General features: G+C 41.3%; 1 protein-coding gene across 2 annotated transcripts in view; it reads right to left on the reverse strand.

The window, feature by feature from the left end:
- The window catches only part of Cntn5 (contactin 5), a 1,228,807-nt gene that overhangs the window by 61,372 nt on the left and 1,152,121 nt on the right, over positions 1–15,314 (reverse strand). For both annotated transcript variants that reach the window (XM_060369300.1, XM_060369297.1), the window contains exon 18: positions 14,108–14,257. In XM_060369300.1, coding sequence (XP_060225283.1) covers positions 14,108–14,257 — 150 coding nt within the window. The remainder of the gene's footprint in view (positions 1–14,107; positions 14,258–15,314) is intronic.

Consider the following 15,314-nt stretch of genomic DNA (forward strand, 5'->3'; position numbering starts at 1 on the left):
TTCCACCTGGAGACATGACATTGAGCTCCAGAGTTTTGTACAAGAACATTCCATCCCACGCTGAGCTATCTAAACACAGGTAAAAGTAGTTCACAGAACATTTTAAATGTCTGTAGCTTAACAGGCATGTGTATGGAATGGTCACTGTGGGGCAAATGACACTGTAGAAGGAAGCTCTTATTAGGCTTAGTGAAATTAAACCATGCTAGGGGTTCCTATGTCCCCAAAGAGCCCAAACTTTTGTAGGAAAGGAAGCATGTAGACAAGAAATCTTGCCAGCATTTAACAAGCAGTAAGAGATGTATGGCATCATCTATGTAGATATTTGCCCTTTCTTCTTTTTGTCTGGGAATTGCCAGTCAGAGTAGAAGTTTCAGGGTGAGACAGGAAGCAAAAAGAAGAGGAAACAGGCAGATAACAGCTTCCCAGGATCAAATCTGAGCTAGGACAGAAGGGCAGAAAATGGGATGCATGTGAAACTAAAGTTTTCCATTTAAGCTAAATAGACTTTAAATACCTGAAAATGAGACTTCCCTAGAACCCAACAGTGACAGGGAAATAGTTAGGACTGAGGCTATAGATCAGCAATGTGTTCCTGTGTGTGTGTGTATGTGTGTGTGTGTGTGTGTGTGTGTGTGTGTGTGTGTGCGTGTGCCTGTGTGTGTGTGTTTCATTTCGTGTTGACAGTTTCATCCATGTATACAGATGTATTCTGTTAGTAAACAGCAGTGTGCTCGCCGGCTAACACACTGGACTCTAACAGACAGTGACCAATTCATGGTCACACCGATATCCTTGGGTAAACTCCATGGGACCTAAGACAAAACTGAAAGTCTGAAATAGGAGTAAGGCTTGTAGGGAGCCACAGGAGTGAAAGTAAAATAAGGAGGGTCATGGGAGCAAGGAGACAGCATATTTAGGAGAAGGAGTGGGAGGAGAAATGAAGTTGTTTCGTCTTTGAGTTCTACAAGTAGCCTGGTCTGGTCTGTGCACAGGTACTTGATGGTAACACGACGTTGGAAGCATGCATCTGGGAAGGGCTTTTATCTGCATGTCCACTTGATACATCTAGCTGCAAGAACACTTATTTCTTCATTGTAGAGATAATATTTTTTTTCTTGTGTGGCCAGAAAAAAAAATTTGTGTCATATTTTCCATTTCAGAGTCAAGAAGCAATAGTGGACAGAATTCAATGTGCTAGGCAACTAGAGAGCTATTTCTGGAATAAGCAATTGCTTTTCTCTGCTTCTGCAGTCTTCTTTTGCTGCAAGAACCAAAGGAAAAATGTTACTTTATGGGAAAATATCAAATTCCTCTTACAAACTCAAAACTATGTAAAAAGGAGAATGTAATAGCTACATGTGAGAGTCACAAGTAGGCCTGCAAGGGCAGATGTTGAGCCCACACACACTTAGCTGAAAACATATCCTCAATATAAAAAGAGAATCTTGCATGTCCGTCATTGCTTAAATTCCTGTTTTGTAACCCAACAACCCAGTTACTGAGGACGGTGATAATAGCACAGATGTTAATATTCATATGCATTCTCTTATGTGATACAATGATCGAATAGGTTTTAACATGTCTGAGTGAGCTCCAGTTGTCAACCTGACACAGTCTTCAGTCATTTGACACCAGAGACTCAGCTGAAGCATTGTTTAGATCAGATTGGCTTATGCACATCTTTGTGTCTTGTTGTAGGAGGGTCCAGCCCATCTTGGATCGTGCCATCCATTGATCCTGGTCCCGGGTTTTGTAAGAAAGTTAGAGAAGCAGCAGACTATGAGTAAGCCCATGAGCAAACTGGCAGGCAGCATTCCTCCATGGTTTCTGCCTCACGTCCCTGTCTGGACTTCCCTCAATGACAGATTGTGACCTGGGTGGGGAAGACAAAGCAAGCCTCTACCCTCACTAAGTTGCTTTTGGTCATGGTGTTTGCCACAGCAACAGAAGGAAGTCTAGGGCATGGTAGTTTCCTCATTTGATTAACGAGAATAAGAAGCCTCAGGCAGCCTCGCCTGTGTTTAGCTGGTAAATAACACAACCGAACATGAATTCAGATCTAAACTCACTTGACTCAACAAGGTTCATATCTATGTGCATATGTGTATATACGTATACACACAGACACACACAGACACACACACACACACACACTGCTGCTATTGTGTTCACTTTGTTTTTCTGTTTCAACCATCCCATATTTTTAAAACGCATTTCCTAATCCATAGTCATCTTTCTTATGAGATCTTTAAAATAACAAAACATTCGCACTGTTGTGTTCCAAATTTACATGTTAGTTTGAAGAGAGCAGCACATTTCATTAATTAAACATGTTATCTATTTATATCTTTCTCCCTGTCTGTATAATCTAATTAAAACTTGTGAGAAAATTGAAATTGCTCCATAAATATAAATGTGCACCAAAGTAAAAATAGACATTTACTTTACTAGTTTGACCTCCTTATGCCAAGAAATTGGACTGAATCAATTTATACATCTTTGGTGCAAAGTTTTTTATTGGTGTATATTCATTGTACAAAGGACTGACTGAGTTTTAGGAAGACCCCTTGATACAAGTACATAGCATAGTTTAACAATGTTCTCCAGTGCCAGCCTACCTTTCCTATCTATATTATCTTTTAGTAGTCTACAAAGATAATACAGCTGACCAGAAATTTAATGACCAGAAATATCAAATTATATTCTACAGAAAAACTGCAAGTAATTTCTTTTTGGTACATGGGAAAAAGTATTTTAAAAGAAATGTTTCACTCAAGTTCTTTTTTTTTTTTTAAAGTTTGGATTCTTTTTAATTAAGAGAAATTTACAGAGGCATAATCTCAACATCCTAAAGTTGAGACATTTTTTTCCCTTCCCATGTAGCTGTCCATTTTTAAACTTTAGTTGGTCCATTAGAGCAGTTTCATCTTAGAATATATAATAGGTACTTGACGGAGGCAGAGTGTGTCGCTGGAGACCGCTGGCTCAGGATATTGGTGTCTCTTTTAATCTGTGCTGCCTGAGGAAACAGCTACAAAGCTCAACACTTGGTTCTGTGCCATTAGAAGCTCAAGCTGAATTTGACATTCAAGCACAAACAGTATAAAATGGGCAACATGCACCTTCCCCATCTCACTGCAAGAGGCAAGCTCTTCATGCATTTTTAAGACCGTTTCTTTCCTTTTCTGTAAGACTTTAATGGACTAAAGTGTGTCATGTATGCATATAGTCAGGGTAAAATTCATGATTGAGGTAACTCTAAAGCCAGACGAGATATTTGAAATGCATCATTTGAACATGATTTTAATGCAAACACATTAAAATGCATGGTGGTTTGCTAACAATTTTTTAATGGCGCAAGTTGATCTATACTTAAAAAGTTTAGAAGGGTTACTCATCTCAAATGGATTGTTTATGTTTAAAGTGTGTATTTATAGAGAGCCTCCAAATTACACACTAATCTTTGTCTTCAATTAAGCACAATTAACAGCCCATAAAGCGATACAGTGTTTTTTTAGGAAATGCATGCCTCTGTTACTGTCAGCTATCCTTTCAGTATCTGCACAGTGAGCACATAAAATGAAGAATGATTAACCTGTTATGGTTTTAGTTAATGATCATCTGGACACAACGCAAACATGGCTGATTTTATCTCTGTATGAGGATCCAACCAAGCAATTAATATTCAGTATGAAATTCACACAATTTAAAAGAAGCAGAAAAGAAAAAATTTAAAAGAGGCGAGTTACAAAGCATAAAAGTTGAGTTTTCTGTGGTTAATGTTTTCCAGCATATTTAAGAGTATTTTCATTTTCTGCCTTCTAAGTTGCTTTACTTCTGTGGAAAAAATACTAAGCATCTATTGTATAATTATGTCTTCCTTTCTTTCTTCCTTCCTTCCTTCCTTCCTTCCTTCCTTCCTTCCTTCCTCCCTCCCTCTCTCCCTTCCTTCTTTTCCTCCTTCCATCTTTTCTTTCTTTAAAATGCTCCTTTTCAAATATGATACATCCAGGTATGGCAAAGCATGCCTGTCAGTCCAGTGCTGGGATGGCTGTGCCAGCAGACTTCTGGATTTTAGGGCAGGTTGTATTGTATAGCAAGTTCCATGCCAGCCTGGCCTACCTAGAAAGAGCCCATGCAAAGAAACATAAAACACAAATAGAGCAATAACAAAGATGTGTGTTGAATGCAAGCATCTGACATTGTTTTACATTTCAAATACAAAATTGTGAAGAAAATAGGTATATTGATTTTCTGTGTTCTTTCACAGAATGATGGAGGGTAAAATAGTAAAGTTTGTTTCTCTTTCCTCATATCTGAAACCTGCTCTGCCCCTATTTCTCTGTTACTTTCACACTGCCCTTGTCAACCATTTGACGTGTGTCATTGGGTACTTTCTTTTTTTTTTTTTTTTTTTTTCATATTCAAGACTTGTTTTTTTTTTTTCTTTTTGTCCATAGACGCCCTGATGTCTTTTTTTTTTTTTTTTCAATGCAGTTTATTCAGGAACATTGAACAATCCTCGGACCCCGGGGAAAGCCAGCCCACAGCTTAAATAGCCTCTGGGTAGCCAACCCAGGCATGCCACGGGGGCAATGCAGATAGGTCCACATACATGGAAGCAAGCCAGATCCTCGGCCTTAGCCAAATGTGGAGTTGTTCCTGACAGAGAGCACTCACCATCGGGAAGGTGGAAGGCAGAAACCAGCTCCATCTTTAAGGCATAGCATTCTGCAGCTCTCTACAGTTCCCCTTTTTGTTTTAGACGCATCAGGCAAGAGTAGAGGTCTGATCTCTGATATTAGAAATAAATTGGGACTTTGTACAGATGTTCATTTAGGTGTCATCCACCCAAAGAGCATCGGACCCGTCCAATACCTTTTTCTCAGAGGCGGGACCTGGGGCATCAACCCGCATGCAATCAGACATGCTCTTCTCTGGGTCCAAAGCGGCTGACCCTGAGTGCAGTGCTTAGCCTCGCATCCTGAGTGTATCATTTTAGCTTTTTATGGTATCCAACCATGCTTGGGGAGAATGTCTTGCTTCAATGGCTGTAAAGGCCTGAATGATCATGGCTGCATCACACTGTTGTGAGACTCTAATCTTGCATATATACCACAGGCAAACCAAGGAGACCAACACCAGAAGGCCTGCTAACACTCCCATGCCCGCCCATTCCTTCAGATGATTCATGGCTGCAGCAATCCATGTTGATAATCCTGTGGCTAGTCCTGCGTCCACTCCGGTAGAATTTACTGTGACAATGGCCACTCTCAGCTGCTCCATCGTAGTATCGAATTCTCCAGTCCAATTACCTAAAATATAGCTCGACAATTGTTTAGACAGATTTGCAGCGCAGGAAAAATTCTCATGTTGTATGCTAGTGACACAAAGTCCAGCATACTTTCATTGACAGCCAGGTTGAGCGATTTGCCATACGGTATCAATTTGCTCCTGCAAGAGGTCAATCCTCTGATTGAACACCATCAAGCTTCCTTTTAGTTGAGCATTAATTCCTTTATGTACAACTAAGGCATGAGCTACATTGGCTAAATGATTATTCAGGGTCTGAGCAGTCTGCCCAGTATGACTCATGGCTAATGCCCTGGTGGTAGCTCCAACAGCCGTCAATGAGATGGTAGTAACAATGGTGGCTGTAGTTCCAAGATCCCTTTTCTGTCTGAAGAGAGTCATAGCGTGAGGGGCATCAATGGGCATAGGCATCCAGTGAGGCATGCGAGTAACCAGGGCATACCTAACTTTACTAGCATTGGGGTTTAAAAAAAAGCGAATATCTTTACCACAATTACTTGGCTCTATCTGGCTAATAATGAATAAAAATGGGGGATATAGACAAACAGGTGTGGGCTTATAGGAAATATTATGAGAAGCCTTAACCCCTCGTTGGAACATCCTGCGTCAGTTCTAGAACTAGCAGTGGTGGTGTCCGAGGTCTGAGTAGGTTCAGGAGACCATTGCCCCCAGGGGCGAGACGTGCTCCATGCCAATTGACTAACTCCATGTTTTCCTCCCATTTTGAAAGTCATTTAAGGTTCTTAAATTATTTTTTTCCCTTTTTTTCTTAAATTTTTCATCAATTACACTTTATTCATTCTGCATCCCCCTATATGCCCCTCCCTCCTCCCATCCCAATCCCACCCTCCCTCCTCCCTCTGCTTGCATGCCACTCCCCAAGTCCACTAATAGGGGAGGTTCTCCTCTCCTTTCTGATCTTAGTCTGTCAGTTCACATCAAAAGTGGCTGTATTGTCCTCTACTGTGGCCTGGTAAGGCTGCAAACCTCCCCCCCCCCAGAGGGAGGTGATCAAAGAGCAGGCCAATCAGATTATGTCAGAGGCAGTCCCTCTTCACATTACTATGTAACCCAATTGGACTCTGAACTGCCCTGGGCTACATCTGTGCAGGGGTTCTAGGTTATCTCCATGAATAGTCCTTGGTTGGAGTATGAGTCACTGGGAAGTTCCCTATGTTCAAATTTTCTTGTTCTGTTGCTCTCCTTGTGGAGACCCTGTCCTCTCCAGCTCTTACTATTTCCCAGTTCTTACCTAAAATTCCGTTCACTCTGCCCAACAGTTGCCCATCAGGCTCAGCATCTGCTTTGATAGTCTGAAGGGCAGAGGCTTTCAGAGGCCCTCTGTGGTAGGTTCCTAGGTTGTTTCCTGTTTTCTTCTTCTTCTGATGTCCATCCTCTTTGCCTTTCTGGATCGGGATTGGACGTTTTAGTTAGGGTCCTCTCTCTTGCTTAGTTTCTTTAGATGCACAGGTTTTAGTGGGTTTGTCCTATGTTGTATGTCTATATGAGTGAGTATATACCATGTGTGTCTTTTTGCTTCTGGGACAACTCACTCAGGATGATCCTTTCCAGATCCCACCATTTACCTGCAAATTTCATGATTTCCTTATTTTTCATTGCTGAGTAATATTCCATTGTGTAGATGTACCACAATTTCTGCATCCATTCTTCAGTTGAGGGGCATCTGGGTTGTTTCCAGCTTCTGGCTATTACAAATAAAGCTGCTACAAACATGGTTGAGCAAATGTCCTTTTTGTGTACTTGAGCCTCTTTTGGATATATGCCCAGTAGTGGTATGGCTGGATCTTGAGGAAGCGCTATTCCTAGTTGTCTGAGAAAGCGCCAGATTGATTTCCAGAGTGGTTGTACAAGTTTACATTCCCACCAGCAGTGGAGAAGGGTTCCCCTTTCTCCACAACCTCTCCAGCATGTGTTGTCACTTGAGTTTTTGATCTTGGCCATTCTCATGGGTGTAAGGTGAAATCTCAGGGTTGTTTTGATTTGCATTTCCCTAATGGCTAATGAGGTTGAGCATTTCTTTAAGTGCTTCTCTGCCATTCGGTATTCCTCTACAGAGAATTCTCTGTTTAGCTCTGTTCCCCATTTTTTAAGTGGATTACTTGGTTTGCTGCTTTTCAGCTTCTTTAGTTCTTTATATATACTGGATATGAGTCCTCTGTCAGATAAAGGGTTGGTGAAGATTCTTTCCCAATCTGTAGGTGGTCGCTTTGTTTTGATGACGGTGTCCTTTGCTTTACAGAAGCTTTTCAGTTTCATGAGGTCCCATTTATTGGTTGTTGCTCTTAGAGTCTGTGCTGTTGGTGTTCTGTTCAGGAAGTTTCCCCCTGTACCAATGAGTTCTAGGGTATTTCCCACTTTTTTTTCAAGCCGATTTAATGTGTCTGGTTTTATGTTGAGGTCTTTGATCCACTTGGACTTCAGTTTTGTGCAGGGTGACAAGTATGGATCTATTTTCATTTTTCTACATGTAGACATCCAGTTAGACCAGCACCATTTGTTGAAGATGCTATCTTTTTTCCATTGTATGGTTTTGGCGTCTTTGTCAAAGATCAGGTGTCCATAAGTGTGTGGGTTTATTTCTGGGTCCTCTGTTCGGTTCCATTGATCCACCATTCTGTTTCTATGCCAGTACCATGCAGTTTTTAAAACTGTTGCTCTATAGTACAACTTAAGATCAGGGATGGAGATACCTCCAGAAGATCTTTTATTGTAGAGGATTGTTTTAGCAATTCTGGGTTTCTTGTTATTCCATATGAAGTTGAGAATTTTCCTTTCCAGGTCTGTAAAGAATTGTGTTGGTAATTTGATGGGCATTGCATTGAATCTGTAGATTGCTTTTGGTAAGATGGCCATTTTTACTATGTTAATCCTACCAAGCCATGAGCATGGGAGATCTTTCCATCTTCTCATATCTTCTTCTAATTCTTTCTTCAGAGATTTGAAATTTTTTTCATACAAGTCTTTGATTTCCTTGGTTAGGGTTACTCCGAGGTACCTTATGTCATTTGTGGCTATTGTGAAGGGTGTTGTTTCCTTAATTTCTTTCTCAGCCCTTTTGTCTTTTGTATACAGGAGGGCTACTGATTTTTTTGAGTTAATTTTGTATCCTGCCACTTTGCTGAAGGTGTTTATCAGCTGTAGGAGTTCCCTGGTAGAGTTTTTGGGGTCACTCACATATACTATCATATCATCTGCAAATAGTGATAATTTGACTTCTTCCTTTCCAATTTGTATCCCCTTGATCTCCTTCAACTGTCTTATTGCTCTAGCAAGGACTTCCAACACTATGTTGAAGAGATATGGAGAGAGTGGGCAGCCTTGACTTGTCCCTGATTTCAGTGGGATTGCTTTAAGTTTCTCTCCATTCAGTTTGATGTTGGCTATAGGCTTGCTGTATATCGCCTTTACTATGTTTAGATATGTGCCTTGTATCCCTGATCTCTCTAATACTTTGAACATGAATGGATGTTGGATTTTGTCAAAGGCTTTTTCAGCATCTAGGGAGATTATCATGTGGTTTTTTTCTTTCAGTTTGTTAATATGGTGGATCACATTGATGGATTTCCGTATATTGAACCACCCCTGCATACCTGGGATGAAGCCTACTTGGTCATAGTGGATAATATCTTTGATGTGTTCTTGGATTCGGTTTGCAAGTATTTTATTAAGTATTTTTGCATCAATGTTCATAAGGGAGATTGGCCGGAAATTCTCTTTCTTTGTTGAGTCTTTGTGAGGTTTAGGTACCAAGGTGACTGTGGCTTCATAGAATGAATTTGGTAATATTCCTTCTGTTTCTATTTTGTGGAATAGTTTGAAGAGAATTGGTGTTAGCTCTTCTTTGAAGGTCTGATAGAATTCTGCGCTGAAGCCATCTGGTCCTGGGCTTTTTTTGGATGGGAGACTTTTGATGACCGCCTCTATTTCTTTGGGGGATATAGGTCTATTTAGTTGATTTACCTGGTCCTGGTTCAGCTTTGGTAAGTCAAATCGATCAAGAAAATTGTCCATTTCATTTAGATTTTCAAATTTTGTGGCATATAGACTTTTGAAGTAAGTCCTAATGATTGTTTGGATTTCCTCAGTGTCTGTAGTTATATCCCCCTTTTCATTTCTGATTTTGTTGATTTGGGTGGTGTCTCTCTGCCTTTTAGTTAGCCTGGCTAAGGGTTTGTCGATCTTGTTGATTTTCTCAAAGAACCAGCTCTTGGTTTCATTGATTCTTTGAATTGTTTTATTTGTTTCCAATTGATTGATTTCAGCCCTGAGTTTGATTATTTCCAGCCGTCTACTCCTTCTTGGTGTGTCTGCTTCTTCTTTTTCTAGGGTTTTTAAGTGAGCCATTAGGGTGCTTGAATGAGCTGTCTCGAATTTCTTTTTGAAGGCACTTAGTGCTATGAACTTTCCTCTTAGCACTGCTTTCATTGTGTCCCATAAGTTCGGGTATGTTGTGTCTTCATTTTCATTGATTTCTAGAAAGACTTTAATTTCTTTCTTTATTTCTTCCCTGACCCAGCTGTCATTTAGTAACAAGTTGTTCAGTTTCCATGTGTGTGTAGGCTTTTTGTTATTTCTGTTATTGTTGAGGTCCAGCTTTATTCCATGGTGATCAGACAAGATACATGGGATTATTTCAATCTTCTTGTATTTGTTGAGGCTTGCTTTGTGACCCACTATGTGGTCTATTTTGGAGAAGGTTCCATGAGGTGCTGAGAAGAAGGTAAATTCTTTTGTGTTTGGGTGTAAAGTTCTGTAAATGTCTGTTAGGTCCATTTGATTCATGACCTCTGTCAGAGACATTGTTTCTTTGTTTAATTTCTGTTTGGTTGACCTGTCCTTTGTTGAGAGTGGGGTGTTGAAGTCTCCCACTATTAATGTGTGTGGATCTATATGTGCTTTAAATTTTATCAATGTTTCTTTCACAAATGTGGGTGCCCTTGTATTTGGGGCATATATGTTCAGGATTGTGATGTCTTCCTGGTGGAATTTTCCCTTGATGAGTATGAAGTGTCCTTCCCCATCTCTTTTGATTAATTTTGGTTGAAAGTCTATTTTATCAGATATTAGAATGGCTACTCCTGCTTGCTTCTTGGGTCCGTTTGCTTGGAAAGTCGTCTTCCAACCCTTTACCCTCAGGTAATGTCTATCTTTGTGTCTTAGGTGTGTTTCTTGTATGCAACAGATTGCTGGGTTTTGTTTACGTATCCATTCTGTTAATCTGTGTCTTTTTATTGGAGAGTTGAGTCCATTGATGTTGAGAGAGATTAATGACCAGTGGCTGTTAGATCTCTTGATTTTGATGTTGGCTGTGGTCATCAGGTTGTGTGTTTGGTTGCTTTTTGTTTTACTGAAGTGAGGTTATTTATTTCCTGTGTTTTCTTGAATGTAGCTAGCTTTCTTGGGTTGTATTTTCCCTTCCAGTGTCTTCTGTAATGCTGGATTTGTTTGTAGGTATTGTTGAAATTTGTTTTTGTCATTGAATATCTTGTTTTCTCCATCTATGAGGACTGAGAGTTTTGCTGGGTATAGTAGCCTGGGCTGACATCTGTGTTCTCTTAGGGTCTGCATGATATCTGTCCAGGCCCTTCTGGCTTTCATAGTCTCTGTTGAAAAGTCAGGTGTGATTCTAATGGGTTTGCCATTATATGTTACTTGGCCTTTTTCCCTTGCAGCTTTTAGTATTTTTTCTTTGGTCTGTATACTTATTGTTTTGATTATTATGTGGCGGGAGGATTTTCTTTTCTGGTCAAATTTGCTGGGTGTTCTGTAGGCCTCATGTATTCTAATTGGCCTCTCCTTTAGCTTGGGGAAATTTTCTTCAATGATTTTGTTGAAAATATTTTCTGGGCCTTGGAGAAGGGAGTCTTCTTTTTCCTCTATACCTATTATTCTTAGGTTTTGTCTTTTCATATTGTCTTGCATTTCTTGGATGGTCTGTGTCAGGAATTTTTCAGATTTAACATTTTCTTTGACAGATACATCGATTTCTTCCATTGTATCTTCTACACCTGAGATTCTTTCTTCCATCTCTTGTAGTCTGTTGGTTATGCTTACCTCTGTAGTTCCTGTTTTCTTCCCTAGATTCTTCCTTTCCATTATTTCTTCCATTTGTGTTTTCTTTAATTTTTCCAATTCTATCTTCAGGTCTTGAGTTGTTTTGTTTACTTCCTTCACCTGTCTGATTGTACTTTCCTGTTTTTCTTTTAGTTCCTTCAACTCTGTTTCTTTCATTTCATTCAGTGTTTTAAGCATTTCCTTTCTAAAGGCCATAAACTGTTTGGCTGCAGCTTCCTCTATTTCTTTACGGATGGCAATATTCTGTTTGAGTTTATCTTCCTCTATGTCTTTACGAATCTTATTTGTTTCCTCTGTTATCATCTTCATGAGCATACTTGTTAGGTCATCTTCTTGGATTTCAGTTATGGTGGGGTGACCAGGGCTACTTGCCCCTGGGTAACTGGGTTCTGGAGATGCCATATTGCTCTGTCTTTTGTTGCTTGAGCTTTTACGCTGGCCTCTACCCATTGTGTTATCTTAGGAGTTTGGGGTTATTTTCTGGTGGTTCCTGGGGATCCTGTGGGGGAGAGAATCCCCTTTGCAGAAAGCTGGATTTTCCTGAAGGATGTCTTCTCAGCTTTTTGGGTATAGTCCCTGGATGGCTGGTGTTTTTTCAGGAGTTACTCACCTCAGGGATATAGACCTGAGTGGTAACTGTGGTCTTTGTTAGTCGAGAGGGTTCTCCTCTCACCCAGGGAAGTCCTGAGGGCAGCTGCCCTGTTTCTGGGTTTCTTGTTGCAAATTTAATGATCAGCTGCTGTGACCCAGTTGGACATCAGGCGTGCCTCAACTGTTTGTGCTTGTGTCTGGAGCACAGCTGAGTGCTGGCGCCTCGGCCCCACTAGACTGCTAGACTTTTTCTAGGGAAGGATTGGGTGATTTAGATCAGTACAGTTTCCTTCCTTCCCCGTGGATTCTCTGGAGACACGGACTCCTAGTGTCTTTTTTTGCCCTGGCGCACACTGCTCAGTGTCCGCCAGCTGGCTGGCCACAGAAATTTGCCTGTGCCTGGAGCACAGCTGTGTGATGGCGGCTCAGTCTTTGCCAGCTGTCTGGTGCGCAGAAACTGCCTGTGTCTGCCTTTGCGGCTTTTGGGAGTCTGAGTGGCTCCCTAAGGTGGGTAATTTTCCGGGGACCTTTTCAGGTTGGGGGTGAGCTGAGTGCTCTGAGATCAGACCCGCCGTTTCTATCTCTGGCGGCGAATCAGGCGCGCAGGCAGGCAGGGCTCTATGCCGGAACCTGGGTCCCCGGCTCTGGCTCCGGGCTGGCTCCTGGGGTGCCCGTGGAACCCGCCCGAGTCTTTTCCAGGGGATGTCTGGGTGACCTAAGGCCGGTCCCAATCGTTTCCTGTACCCTGGGGTTATCTCTCGACTGAAAATTCCAGTCTCTGATAGTGTGGTGCCCAAGGTTCAGTCTGGGACCGTGACCAGAGACACTGGCTTGTGGCTCTGGGCTGGGGCTGGGGCTGGCGGCCGGCAGCCAAGCGTCTGGCGGAACCGGGATCTCTTCCGCGGTTTAGCCGGGTGAGTTAAAAGCTGATTGAATCCCCCACCGTGGGGTATCCTCTCACCTGGGAAACACAATGACTGTGTTTTATGGCCGAGAGTTCTGATTGCTGTTCACTGTGCTGATCCTGCTGTGCTGCTGCTCAGAATGAGAGTCCTCCCGGCGCCGCCATCTTGCCCCTCCCCCCTGATCGGGTACTTTCTTAATATATGGTCTACTTGTGTATTTTGTTATACACATGTGTGATAATTTGATGTGTGTACAATGTGAGAAGAGCAGATGAGGAGGATTAGAATCATCACTTATTTAAACACATAGAATTTCTGAAATTGTCAACTTCTTTATGAAGTTAATATAGATTTTTACAGGAGAATGAGGGATAGAGCTTAGAACCTGGCACTTGGCAAGGGAAACAATGAGAGCAGGAGTTTAGGATTATCCTTGGCTACATAGGAAATTCAAGTCCTCTTTGGGCTATATGAGCCCTTCCCACTCACCAAAACAGGAACAACAACAAGAAGTTAGATCGTATTTTAAAAGTACCTTCCATACTCTCAATCTTTATTGCTTCTTATTTCGGTTCCTTCTGGGTGATAGCAAGATATCTTGATTAGGTATAAAATAAAAGCTCTTAGATTCTTTTATATGGCCATTGGAAGGGTGTTTTCAGTTAGACATACTTATACTGGATGACTGGGAAGAACACTTTGCTTTCCTAACCTCTGAGGAAGATGGGTATCACATGCACACAGACTCCCAGAAGGCACCAGGTCAAGAGGGCCTCTGTCTATCATTCCAAACTGTAATCTGTACAGGTCAGGTGGTAAAGGAGGCAGAGAGGAGCCTACAGAAGTATCCTGTAATTAAAGGCAAGAATCATCACTGGGGAATGAGATGGTGAGTTATCTATCCTGAATTTTATGGGTTTTCTTAGAAGAATAGATTAATTGTCTCCAGTTCACGAGAACTTCAACACAGTTCAAGGCTGGGGGGAAACTGATGATTTCATAAACTTTTGTTTACAGGAGCAGTGACAAAATGGGCTGGAAAGAAGAGAAGTAAAATGCTTACTTGAAAGGACACACTTTTCAGTTACTAGGTAGATGCATCAGGAAAGCCATGGAGTAATCATAATCACGAGTGATTCAGCTTGCTTTCAGAATGATGAAAGGTGCATGGGACTGGAGTTTCATGCTATGCTTCTTACCTGCCTCATTTGTGCGGATCATTCGAGATGGAATGCTCGGATCCCCTGTCCCAATTGGGTTGGTGGCCACCACTCGGAATTCATATTCTACCCAGGGGTTTAGGTCCACAGCCATTGCTGACTCCATGTCTCCTGTGATGACTTCTGGGACTACAGGGAAGAACATTTTGTGCCATTAAGCGGCTGGAGAGATACAACTGCACATCAACTAACAATGTCACTGTTACTGATACCTGCTTCCTCATCCTATGTGATCATGTGATCCTGCTTCCTTGTAACACATGATTATGTGCTTCCAGTATCACTACTAAGATAAAATGAACTTTCAGGAAGTAAGCAGTGTAGATGTGAAACTTGTTTTCGGGTGAATAGAAACAGCAAAGAACTTAATGTTATCTACACTAAAAATCATTTTCCTAAATTAGCCTTAGAGAAGAGGATAAGTCACACTAGAAATAGATCTTTTCTTCAGTTTCTCTGGAGATTTGGAAAGCTTTTTTCAGTTCTTACAACTCTTGTCCGCAACAACAAACTAAGAATATAACTTTTAATTAGAAGTGATAGCATGCAGAGAATAGGTGCAGGCTCTGACCTCTTCTTAGAGTGACTTTTGTAATATGCTTTGATTCTATCAGAACCTGAAATGTCTAGGACATGTCTGTACAATTGTATCTCATTCTCTCTTGACTTTCTTAGACCATAAGAGCTGCCCCAACACTGACACTGCAACTGTCCAGGTTGTATTAACCTCCATAGGTTTAAAACCAGTGATCAGTTTCAGTCCTAAGTGGACACATGGGTGACACAGCCCACTCAAATGCTTTCTCTTCCTTGATACTTACTGTTTTCCAGGAGCTAACTGTACTTGATTTTATTTTTACTTCAGCGATAACTTCCTCTCTACCTATTTTTGCTGGTTCATCTTTCCACATGTTTTTACAACTGAAATATTCCATATCTGGGTTTTAATATTCTCCTCCAATCTATATTCATTTTCTTAGAATTGGTTATGTTCCATGATGTGTGCATGTGTGTGTGTGTGTGTGTGTGAATGTGTGATGTGAAGTGAGCACATTGGAGTGTGCCTGTGCACATACCACACATCAGAGAAAAATGTCAGGTGTGTTGGCATGTTCCTCTATCACACAATGCTTTACTGCTTTTGTACAATTTGGGTGAGGGGCATTGAGCTCTCAGGAGCTACCTG

Source organism: Meriones unguiculatus, chromosome 1 (genome assembly GCF_030254825.1).
Source record: "Meriones unguiculatus strain TT.TT164.6M chromosome 1, Bangor_MerUng_6.1, whole genome shotgun sequence".
In the NCBI taxonomy this organism is placed as follows: Eukaryota; Metazoa; Chordata; class Mammalia; order Rodentia; family Muridae; genus Meriones; species Meriones unguiculatus.